Raw genomic sequence first — 12,182 nt, 5'->3', positions numbered from 1 at the left:
AAGGGCCCTGAACCACCCCTCAGGCTTGGTGAAATAACTTAGTCCGCGGGTAGCATACGCTGTTGTGAACATCTCAGCCAAGTTCTGCTGTCGTACGCGATCCGTGGAGCTCGCAAGCGGAGCGCGAAGTCGCGTTTTTCTCAATCGCTCTCGTTTCAAAAACCCCCATGCTCCTCGGTTTTTTCTGTGTGCACTATTTCGTCATAAAGCACACTCCAATACGCGGCTGCTATTGGTCGCTGCGCTCGGCTACACCGCGGCCGCCGCGAGGTGCCGCCACGAGTACAGTGGCTAAGCACACTGCGGCCTTCTGAGGGCAGCCGCGTTTGGCTTACGTTTTGCGCGGCATAGGCAGCAAATAGGAAATTTGAACTGCGCGCCACGGGGACGTCTCCGCCATAGCCTTCGCAGTGCAAGGCATTGGAGGAGGAAGGGGGGCACAGCTGAGGCCGTGTTTGATTGCCGATAACTCCGCTTCTGCTGTACGCATCGAAGTACTTTTTGCGGTGAAGTGGTTCAAATGTCTTTCTACACTTCGATAAGAAGTGGTTCAGGACCCCCTTAAAGAACACCAGGTGGTCGAATTTATTCCGGAGTCCCCCACTATGTCATGCCTCAAAACTGATTGTGGTTTCCCTGAATTCGATTTTTAAATAGTGCTCAAGCTACATGCTAATTTGAACGTCATTTGTCCTGCTGTGCAGCTAACCTCTGCTCTTTCTTTCAAATAGCGCTTGATCAAGTAACTGCCATTATGGAGGATAATTCGTGAAACTACCGATACAGCAAAATATAACATTTCAAGTAACTAAAGTATTGTAACTAGGCAGTATATGCAATGCGCAAATCGAATTTCACGTAGCGAAGATGTCCACAAACCGTACCCGCAAGGGATGCTGCAAGAATTCGTGTATCACCGCTCACCTGTGCCTCCTTTCATGAGTCCAGGCGCGAATGTCGGAAACGTGAAAACTAACCATACATTTAAGCCTGTTCCCTCCATCATGTGTGTGCCAGCCGCTAAAGAAAGATACACGAAGGAAGGCCATGGGCTTGGTTTACATAAAAATCATTTTTGGGTACTGCCATACAAAATCTTTCGATAAGACTTTGGGCCATAAGGTTTCTTTCTTTCTTTCGATTTCATTGGTGCGACCATTTGGCGTAAAGTGACGGTGATACTATAGTGTTGTTCTTGCGCAACGTACTATCACAAAGATTGTCTTACACGACAATATTTAAAGAAAAAAAAAACTAGTTTGGTGAGCGTAATCGAGATGGCCTAAACTTTCTGTTTGCAGCAATCCAGTCGGCGAGTGGTGTGCAGATCGTGCGGTTATCTGTGCCCACGTGGGTCGAGAATGGCACCGAGGACTCAGTGTTGTTGGACTGCGAGTACGCTTACACTGAGCGCGACGACTCACAGCTGGTGGTCAAGTGGTTCCTGAACGACGACCCAAAGCCCATCTACCAGTGGATACCCGAGCTGGAGACACGCCACGTCTCTCAGAGGCTGAAGGGGCGCCTCAACACCGACTTCACCGTCACCGCGAACCACTTCACAAAGTTCCGTGCTCTCAACCTGTTGCGACCGACCACCGAGCTGAGTGGCAGGTACTCGTGTCACGTGACCTCGCACAATAGCCAGGACCAAAAGTCGCAACTAATGACTGTCTATGGTGAGCCCTGCGCGTGGTTCTTAAGCTAGATTACTTCCCGTTTTGCACTGTCGCATGTAAGAAATTTGTGTGCATATGTTTATCAAATCTGACGAAGACGAAGTAAGCGATGAAGACAAAAGAACCATATTAGATTTAGTACAATACAAACCACACCAACCTGTTCACTATGAGGTAGAAGATGTGAGTTGTAGCTAGTTGTCTGACTCACTCAATTTTGTTTTTCTCGCAAGCGGTTGGTGCTCGCTAAAATAGGAAGAAATGCCCTTTTTAGAGTTTCTGTTTCGTTATTAAGCACACAGCAAACCGAATAGGAAATTGTTGAGAGGATTTATTTCATTAGTGTCGAGAAGGTTGTTAAACACCGATTCTACAAAATAGCTGAGCCACCGTACAGTTCTAGCTTGGGGCCCGTAAAACAGTACATGACTGTTTGGCCACATGCACGAGTACAGGCCGATAATTTCAAATGTCGGCTGCTTTCCTTGGCTAAAGAAGCAGCGTCTTCAGTAGATTTCTAACGCAGACTGTGCGAATATAGTCCCTATTTTCTTTGTTTTGTACATTCTGCTGCAGCACGTCCAAAGCACTTCGTGTTCAACTTCTCACGAACCGCCGAAGAATCGGCGACCACCTTCGTCTGCGAGGCAACCGGCGCCTTTCCTTTACCCACGCTGTCGCTGTTCCAGTTAGACGAAGGATCTTCTGCTTCCCCACCACGGCGCCACGCCCTCGCCCCAACGCAGCGGGTGACACCCCGGCAGGACGGATCCTACGTCACTCGCGTCTCCAGCCAAGTGCCGGACGAACAGTTCTCGCGCTCGGGTCGGCACTTGTTCGTGTGCCTACTCTCCATACCGGGCACAGACTTCAAGAAGCAGCGACTCATCGAGTTCTATCCAGGTGAGCCATAGTCGTTGTTCTCATGTGTGGTCTAAGTACACATTTTATTCATGTTTACCATTAAACGATGGTTCATACCCCAGTCGCAAGGGGTTCGGATTATGCGGGACAGCCCGGATTTCGGCTTAGCCGCATAAGACAACACAGTTGTTCGGAACTGATGCCTGGCGCAACTCAAATTTGTACAGCTGTTCAATCATGGCAGCTGCGAAACTCCTCGTAGGGACCCATATTTCATAATACGGGACACATGGCCGGGGAAAAGTGTGAAATATGTTTATTGTCGAACCACCTATTGACAACATAACCAACTATAGAAGCGTCACATTGACGCGAAATGAGGTAGGCGCGGAGGATGCTTGCAGTTTGTAGGAAAGTATTTGCATCGGTATAATTGAAGAACCTTGTCATAACTGCAGAACTTTTTCATCAGCAAACCGGCTGTGGACACAAATGCGACTGGAGCAAGATAAGAAAAATGGTACAGAATGTAAATGGAAAATGAAAAAGAAGGTAAATGTCTCCAGATTACAGAACTAGTCTTATTTATGCAGTTAGCAACTGTTTTCCACTACAGTGGGTGTACTCTATATCTTGTGAAGAACGTGTGTGAGCGAGAAGGGACGCCCTGTGCAGCTTCTTACACTATACAGCTCCAGGCAATTCCTGTCATAGTTTGCCTCCCTTAAAAGGTAAGCTCTAAAAATGAGTTTGTGTTAGAAGGACAGTTTATGATTTTTTTCAAACACGTCTCACCAGCTTCAGTATAACTGAGTGAGAGTGCTCAACTGCCCTAATATGTTATGAACCTTATATATAATTTGGGAATTCGAAAAGAGTTGTGCGTAGTACGAACAAGTATGACGATCTGTGTGCTGTAAAATACCACGCACCCACCATTTAAAAGGTTTCTTGGGCTATGGATGATTTACCAAAACTAAAGTAGCAAACTACTTACCACCTGCTGCTTGCTATTGGCACTGGCTCAATACTATTAGTTTACTCTTATGCTTGCGTAAAGCTAGAGCGAGGGACTCATAACGATGGAACCTGATTTGCGGAGAAAATTTCTTCGTATTGGCTAGTTTCATGTACTAACAGGCGCGATAATGCAACCATTTTTAATATCTGTTCTTTACGTACGCACGCCTAAGGTGGGGAGTGGGGAGAGGTGACCGCATTGATTTTGGCCGCGCGGGTATCTCTAACATGTACCCATTGTATGGCAGACGGTGGTCTTAGCATTTCGGCGTGCCTCATAATCAGATCATAATTCTGCCACGTAAAACTGCCATAGTTTATTGTGTGCCCCTTAATATCTCTGAAAATATAAAAAAAAACATGGTCAATAATTTTATCAGAGTCGCTTTTACAACGACTAGAACCTACAATAACAAGCTCAGCCATTTTAGTGCTACATCATCCTTGGTCGCGCATCAGGAGCGCATAAACGATAGAAAAATATTGCGTGCCCCAAGAAGAACATGCAAATGCACCGACAGTCGTATGGCTCCTGCACTTGCACGTCATAATAAATAGAACAAGCACTTGCAGAATTGTGCTTCTGCACAATGAGCTTGGAAATACTTCTCCGATGGGCAGGCACGCAATGTGAAACAACACCTCAAGGGCGTGCGTAGAAGAGTGCCACGCCACGTACCGCTCCTCTCTTTCACCAGGTTTGCTCGCTTGATTGCCGGAGACAAGAGCGCTTGAAAGGAATAGGAGGTGTGGGGTCGGGCATTGCAAACGGCCGAGAGTTGAGCGGAGTGATTTGGTGCGCTGAAGAGCAGGGGTGTTTTGCGATATAACTCCTTTGAACCGGCTCAATCAGTTACAACCCGCACGCTTAACGCACTCTCGCAGCGCCGTACACACTTCGCCACGCTCAGGTCTTGGCGTTACCACGTTCAAGAGCACCTAAGTTCCAGATGGGGCCTTCGCGACGTGGAAGCTGAACTGCGTAGGGCCTCTGTTTGCGTGTAAAGGGACGCACAGACAAAGGGCCGGAGGCGTATAATTATGCGCCGCCTCGTACGCCATGTGCACACAGACACGGGGGAGGCGTACCATACCTTCCTCTCGGCCGTCCTAGCGGCTTTCGAGAGGAACGTAGGAGTGGCGGCGGCAAACGCCATTAACACGAAGATTCATGCGCGCTGTCACGCGCGGTGCAATCCGTGTCTGCACATTCCTTGAGGCCCAGAAAGAAAGGGAAGCACCAACAGCATATGAAGCTTGGGGAGAGCTCAGCAGTGTTTCCAGAACATGGCACTGCATGAAAAGAAAATAAAAACAAAGGGAAGACCTACAAATGAAGCGAATGAGCAGGAAACAGAGCTGAACTAGGTTGACGAGGGGTTTGGAAAGAAGCGGAAGTGTTCTGTTTCTTCTCTAATTTTGGAAGGGTTTGAGACTCGAAAAGACCATTACTAGCACCGAAGAGGAACGGATTGAGGAGAAAAAAGAGGAAGCTAAACTGAGAGTGAGACGAAAATGACACAAAGTTCGCTTCAAGCGAAACCGTTGCACCCACAAAGAGAGGAGTCCGGGCCGCACAATGTGATTTGCGATTTAAGCCCTCGCGGCGGAGACGTCCTGTTCTCAGCGCCACTAATTGCTAAGAGACTCAGCAATTGGGCCCTCAGGGAGCCGTAGGCGGCTACGCGCATGCGTCGAAAATGGCGGGCTCTCTAGGCCCTCTCAGCTCAAGCCACAATCATCCTGCTAGACTGCAGAAAAAGGCACAAACCAAGAACAAGACTTGTGAAGAGAGCTAGAAAAACAACCTTGCGCTAACAAACGATGGGAACACGTTGCCACGCGCCGCTATTGTGAACATTAATCGGCGTCGTTACGACCCCTTGTATTCTGGCATGCCTTGCTAATAGAACGCAGCCCATCGTTTCGCTGGAATGAAAGTCTGCTCGTTATTCAGAAGCGGGCGGTCTTACAATGTACTGCTCGTGAGGATTCGTGGTACCGATGACGCAATGGCGAGGCTTTGTTTCTGACTGTGTGCAACCGGTTTAAGTGGTTTTGTGGTATTCGCTTAGAGTGGAACGCCCCTGCAAACATGCATCTCTGTTTTCTGCAAAATGGGGCATTTTAGTTTTATGAATAAGTCATTGCCCAGAGGTATGCAAATTGCAACCGTAAGCAGATAATGTCTGTTTACAAGTGCGGTACAGGAAACTTTGGTGGCGAGAGCGCCCCGAAAAGTTTCGTTCATTCACGACTGAACGATTCCAAGCTTTAAGGTTTCTTATAACAGTCAAGGATTCAATATTATTATTTAGGGTAAAATGGTACTTTATTTTAGAGTGCAATTTTTTTCAAAATTTCTAACCAGAAATCCTTTTCAACACCACCAACAAGAACAACCACGATTACGATGTGTGTGCGCCTTGTTCTATTTCAATATAATAGATGGAATAAAGTTGCTTATCTAGTATTTTTCCGTGCTTACAGTAAAGAAAAGGTGAGCAAATCGTTCAGAAATGTGGATTGTTAAAGCAAGTTATATTTCATTCTGCTTCGTGATTCTTTCATCCACGACTTCATTTCCTCATTTATAAACTGACAGCTTATTTTGCAGCCCTTCAGTTCAGTAATTATTCGTTGATTGTTTTCCCCCAGAGCTAAAACTTCGCGTTCTTGATGTATTCCACCTGACACGAAATGCATGGGGGGGGGGGGGGGGGGCATTACGTATGTCCTGATATCTAATGAGGATGGCAATCTCACCAGTAAGGTTCTGATGCAAGGCATTGAAATAACCTTACCAAATCTACATCCTTGTTCCAGACAAAATGGGTTACCTAAATGCGAGATATGCAATATTTTAACGCCCTTTGCAAATGCTTGAGTAAACCGCAGACGCTCCAGTAAATCGAAAGGTTCCTGTCGCGCTATTTATTTTTTCCTAACCAGCGATGTTTAATGCGCATTTGTATGCAGATGAGCAACAGCTCAAGGTGATCTATTGGGAAGAGAGCGCCACTTTTATATGTTGTATCAGTTCCGTAGCGGCCTTCTGAAATATGTACCGCTTTCGAGGCAAATTTATAGGTCATAGCGTAGCGTGCTCAGTGGAGTTTGTGGAAATTCGGTTCCCATTAAATACGAACCACGCTATACTGGCATCACACAGAACATCGAGGCTGAAGAGGCCATACGGCTTCAGGGTTCTGGCGGAATGGCTTTTCAGCGCATCACGAATAATGACGGAGGCGAAGAGAGTGTGAGCCGTAAGCGGCACCCCTGGGCCCTACGACAAACGATCGCCGGTGTATAGCTGTTCTCGTTTACGTGGGTACCCGTCGGTTCGGACCCCGTATTTTTAGTGCCTGACCGTAGAAGAAAGCGCGAATGTAGGAAGTAATTTCTGCTCGTGAATTATGGATGAAAAGACGCCAGCACGAAACAAAGGACACACAACCGAGTGGCTGTCAGCGGTGCCACTGAAGCCAGCATTTTCTTTTTCTCCGTTATCATTTCTTTTCACCTTCTACCGAACTCTCCACGATTCCGTTTGCTTGAGTGTGTCTGCTCCAATTCAGCAATTCTCCCGAGTGATTGGTGATCTCCTAATTGTTGCGACAGCCGGATTAGCTTTTGATGCAAGTTTGTATCGATTTTGGGCTGCGTCGACCTACTGTTGCCTTGTATTTAGTTTTTTTTGCTTTGTTATTTTTCATTAGGCTGGCTATGCCCATCATCAACATGGAGAAGGACTGTTTAAGCAAAAGTGTTAGTCAGGTTCATAGAAGCGCAATGCTTATCAAGCGATATCCCTTCTCATTTGTTGAGAACGCTGGCACTCAGCAATAATTTTTGTCGCAATTTGTAACAATAGTTCTTCCTTCAACCTTTCGGTCTTTCCTTGCTTTACTCTTTCGTTCCGTTTCGTTCCTCATTTAAGATGCATGGATGTAGTTTTACTACGCCTGAGCAAGTGAAAGAAACCGCCACCTGATCAATCTCTTCCGAACAGTATCACTTCTTTGGCATCCACACAAACTGATCCTAATACAAACTGAAGGCCAAATTCACAAGGGTTATTATTTGCCCAAATATATTTTTCGTCAGCCAACTGCCTATTTTAGCTGTTTAGATAGCATGCAAAACTTCATCCGGCTATTTGTCACGAAAACGTTCTCACTATCGGAAGTGTTCCTGTATTTGTTGTGATCTGTACCAGCGTAAGACTAGTCTTGCGCAGGAATTTCTATATTCTATTGGCAAAAGCAAAAATTTGTATTTCTTTCTCTCAGAACTCCAAGCCATATTAGTACAATGCCATTTCGCCTCAAGGAGGTGGTCACCAGTAAACCCAACACGACACTCTCTCTTTGCTAGTTCCTATGAGAAATGCAAACAAATGCATTTTTGTTACATTTTTGGAATAAATTTTCTCTATCATGCTTAGGGCTAGTGGGCACTTCTCGAAAGGCTGTTTATAGAAGGCGCTAATGTACTTCTTGTGGAGTAGAGTGTTTCTATAACAGGAACATCGACAAGTCTCTGAACTTTCAGAGTGTTGCTGGACGCATCTTATTTCTTTCATTCCGCAGAATACTACATGGACAGTGCAACCTGCCGGGAGATGAGTTGGTGTCTCGCACTCGCTATGTTTGCACTGATCTGGGCCTCACGATAAAGTCAACAAGGGTCCGCCTACGAGGTAAGCAAGTCATAGTGGGTAACCTGTGGTAAGCACTCTTATATACTGGTGAATACGGATAGTGGAAAAGGAATAACGATGTTCCTACGAGCGGATAAGCTTGATTCTGGACACTTCACATACTTGCAAACCTACGCTAACCACCGATAAATATCATATGCGAGTGCGGAGTTGTCCTCTTCTTGTGGTGTATATGTGCGATGCGATTGAATATCGGGATTCAAGAAGGTAATACACAGCCACATAATACACAGCCACATTGATAATACACAGCCACATTCACTAAGTGTCAGGATCACCGAGTGGTATAAGGCGCAAGACTCACAGCCACATTCAGTTGTACTAGCGATTACGGTTCATAGGAAGCATTCTTCCGTCCGAACGTGATTTCATTTACCGTGCGAGCTTTCTAACGTGCCAGTTTTCTGTATTTCTGCCTAAACAAATTTATAAAACATACAATATGTGATTTTTATTCACATTTTGCAGCTTCTGGTGATCTGCATTCGAGACCAAGTCAACTTCGTTCGGGAAAACTCCAAGCCTGGATTAAAATAATAGAGACGTCGTACACTCCTACTGCACCAAAACCAAGCGGTAGTAAAACGTTCTCTGGAAGCCTATACAAGTTCAGCGCCAGCACCATCAACTGCTAAGTGAGACGACAGCCAATAACGTTGCAGGAAGATGGCTGAAGAAAGAAGTGGTTCCATTGAATGAACGTACAGAAAGAATTCCCTGTTATTTCTGCTTGATTTTTCCTGTTTTACTTCTACGAAATGTTTCGGAGGATATAAACTCAGAGTATAACCATGCCAGCTGTGTAAATAAGATAGCGCCTTGTTGAAATGAGAAAGAAAGGTATGCACAGGTGAAAATAAAAATATAATATTTATGAATGAGTTGCTTTCTATTTGGATTATTTTCGTCCTAAATGATGGCGAAAGACGTTCGGTGGAGTCAAACATGTCTTTTTTTTAATGAAACAAACAAGTGGCGTGTTAGTGTAAAAGAAAGAACAGTGGAGGACAACACAAATAAGGGAGTCCTATTAACATGTCTGAATTATAGCCGTTAGAGTTGTTTTCTTTAGCAAAGATAGCTGGTGGAAGCTATTATTTCACTATCACCACTGTAAGTCTGAAACATCGAAAGAGGCACGAAACTTGAGGAGGTCGACGCTGCGTTGGCGACCTGCAGGCGTTCTTTGTGACGGGAGCCAGATGGCATTACGTATATACGCAGCTCTATGCCACCTGGGACGTACGTTACGCATGTGGCGGGCTGCTCAAGTACCAAAGGTAATCGAGGCGCTTGATTCCCAGTCTGAAACCTCGGAAATTTCCGTTAGAGTTATGATCATGTCGCCCGACTGCGCGTTTCAGCGACGATGGCAAAGTAATTGAAAAAAAAAACGGAAGACACTTTGTCGAGACTAAAGTGTGAAACAGCGGAAACCTGACACCATAGCCAATAGCGATTTGTTGCGTAGGAATCACCACGGAGACACACAACTCGTACACTTTTATGTGAATATTTGTTTGTTTATTAAATGCCTGCAACGTCGTTCTGGACGAAGTGCCTGTTCAAGTTGTTTGCGGCCGCCTGGAACTGTTGCAACGCCCTTTGTGGAACAGGAGGAGAGGCGTCTTCCGTGGCGGTGTCGGGTTGTAGTTGGCCATTTTCATCATCCACTTCGCTCGATTAACTTGTACTTGCTCGGCTTGCTGCGGGAAGATGGCGGTCACGACGCTTCCGACCTTCATTTCTGTTGTTACCCGGAGATAGAGCGAGTCACTTCAAACGGATTGCCTCGCTTGCGTTGGCCCATCGCGTCCCTAGACTCTGTGGTGTCGGACGCGCCTCGCCGCTCTGATGCATGCGACGTACACGCTCAGCCTCTCTTGAGCGCCACTTGCGTTCAGCGGCTGCCGCACGTCGCGTGTTGGGAGACACTGGTTTGGCGAGACGAGGCATCCTTCCCACACGATACCGCAAACTACCGCCGCCGCCACACCACACTCAAGCCTACGTTCGACACGTGCACCTCGCGACAGTGACGTCAGGCCACACAGCGCCCAATCGGGAGGCCACATCAAGCGCCTGACCACAGTGACGTCACGGCGCACCGTCGAGCATGCGGCCGCCAAGCGTACCGATGTGATGAATCATTCCGCGTGGCGCCGAACCACCCCGACACCCGCACTTGACGACAGCCACTTTACGCATGCAAGCCAATCAGGAGGCGCACACCTGTGCTTAGCGACAGTGACGTCACGACACAGAGGAGACCAATTAGGAGGCCGGAAAGCTGTGACAGTTTCTGCTAACGGCAGACGACCTGTACAACGAGCCATCAAGGGCTTCCGCCTTAATAAAAATTCTTGCTCGACTGGAATGGTACCTCAAGTGCTTCTGCGTCTATCCGGATGCTATGGTGGGCTTCCGTCGAGCTCTTTCATTGGTCCGCTACGCTATTAATCACTTTACCTGGGCTCACGAAAAAAAATCCTCGAGTGACTATCACTGACGCTCTTTCTCGGTGTCAAAGGAGCATACGACAAAGTCGACCATGATGCTATACTAGACTCACTTGAGACTGTGGGAGTGTGTTATCAGCTGTATAAATAGATTCGAGACTTTTTGATTGAAAGCAATTTTTTTTTTCTTACCGACCGAAGACAGCCCGACTACGGAAAATTCGGAATATATCTGTGTGAGTATTATGCCTCTTTTTCTCAATTGCGCTAGTTCCAAGACCATCAAGTTGTTCCTTGGCACATGAAGCAGTTCATCATCATCATCATCATCATCATCATCATTATTATTATTATTATTATTATTATTATTATTATTATTATTATTATTATTATTATTATTATTATTATTATTATTATTAAAGTAAGAGTTTTTAGCACCCCTCCTTCACACAGAGACCAACAGAACGCAGGCTAGCAATTCTCTGCTGATTCGGTAACCATGCCCACACGCTCGGGGATAAAGAGGGAAAAAGGGAACAACGCATCACATCACACACTAAGTATAAGCAATACAGATGATAGCCTTGTTCCATAGTTGAAAGGGATTCTGTTACGAATTTGTCACCATCGTATCGAGTTAAAGCGCGTCCTTTCGGCAAAAATGAAACGAAAATTAGACAAAAACACCAACACGAATGAATAGAGTTATAATATGGCCAAGGTGTTGCGCGCTACGTTGTTTCGGTAGAGACAGACAGCAGCAATCATGCAAGTTACGAGCAGTGTGACGTTCCTGCAAAGAACACTACTGAAGGCGACCGGAAGCAGATGAATGAGAGAAAAAGATAGGTCAATGCGAACGAATATAGGTAAGTGAATGTACTTTAGCTCGTAATGTCCGTTTGGTGCCACCGACTATGCGTGGCGGAGCAACATTCGTGAGAAGACGGGATGGACAGGCGACGGTGAAGTTGACGTTTCATCTTACGAGGTTGATGGCGAAGACATAGTGGACTTTAAGCAACTATGTACGGTTCCCAGTATTTTGCAGAATACCTAACATCCATTTATCCAACTCCAAACAAGTGACGCTGGACAGTGGCATGGTAATCAATAATAATAATAATATATGGGGTTTTACGTGCCAAAACCAATTTCTGATTATGAGGCACGCCGTAGTGGGGGACTCCGGAAATTTTGACCACCTGGGGTTCTTTAACGTGCACCTAAATCTAAGTACACGAGTGTTTTCGCATTTCGCCCCCATCGAAATGCGGCCGCCATGGCCGGGATTCGATCCCGCGACCTCGTGCTCAGCAGCCTAACACCATAGCCACTGAGCAACCACGGCGGGTATGGTAATCAAAGCAAAATGTGTTTGCCTAGTATTTCGCGGGGTCCTTGTGTTCAGCATTTATATCTTGGAATTAGCCT

The 12,182-nt window shown here is 46.2% G+C and overlaps 1 protein-coding gene across 1 annotated transcript in view; it reads left to right on the top strand.

Moving 5' to 3' along the window:
• LOC135904608 (uncharacterized) overlaps window positions 1–9,167 on the top strand; it is a 44,714-nt gene extending 35,547 nt beyond the window's left edge. The window contains exons 2-5 of the mRNA XM_065435461.2: window positions 1,302–1,679; window positions 2,256–2,582; window positions 8,159–8,268; window positions 8,758–9,167. Of these exons, the coding sequence (XP_065291533.1) occupies window positions 1,302–1,679; window positions 2,256–2,582; window positions 8,159–8,244 (791 nt within the window). The 3' untranslated portion in view covers window positions 8,245–8,268; window positions 8,758–9,167. The remainder of the gene's footprint in view (window positions 1–1,301; window positions 1,680–2,255; window positions 2,583–8,158; window positions 8,269–8,757) is intronic.
• Window positions 9,168–12,182: the final 3,015 nt, after the last annotated feature.

This window comes from Dermacentor albipictus, chromosome 4 (assembly GCF_038994185.2).
Source record: "Dermacentor albipictus isolate Rhodes 1998 colony chromosome 4, USDA_Dalb.pri_finalv2, whole genome shotgun sequence".
Lineage (NCBI taxonomy): Eukaryota > Metazoa > Arthropoda > Arachnida > Ixodida > Ixodidae > Dermacentor > Dermacentor albipictus.
Note: the sequence above shows the minus strand (reverse complement) of the source record. Positions and strands in the feature narration are given on the sequence as shown.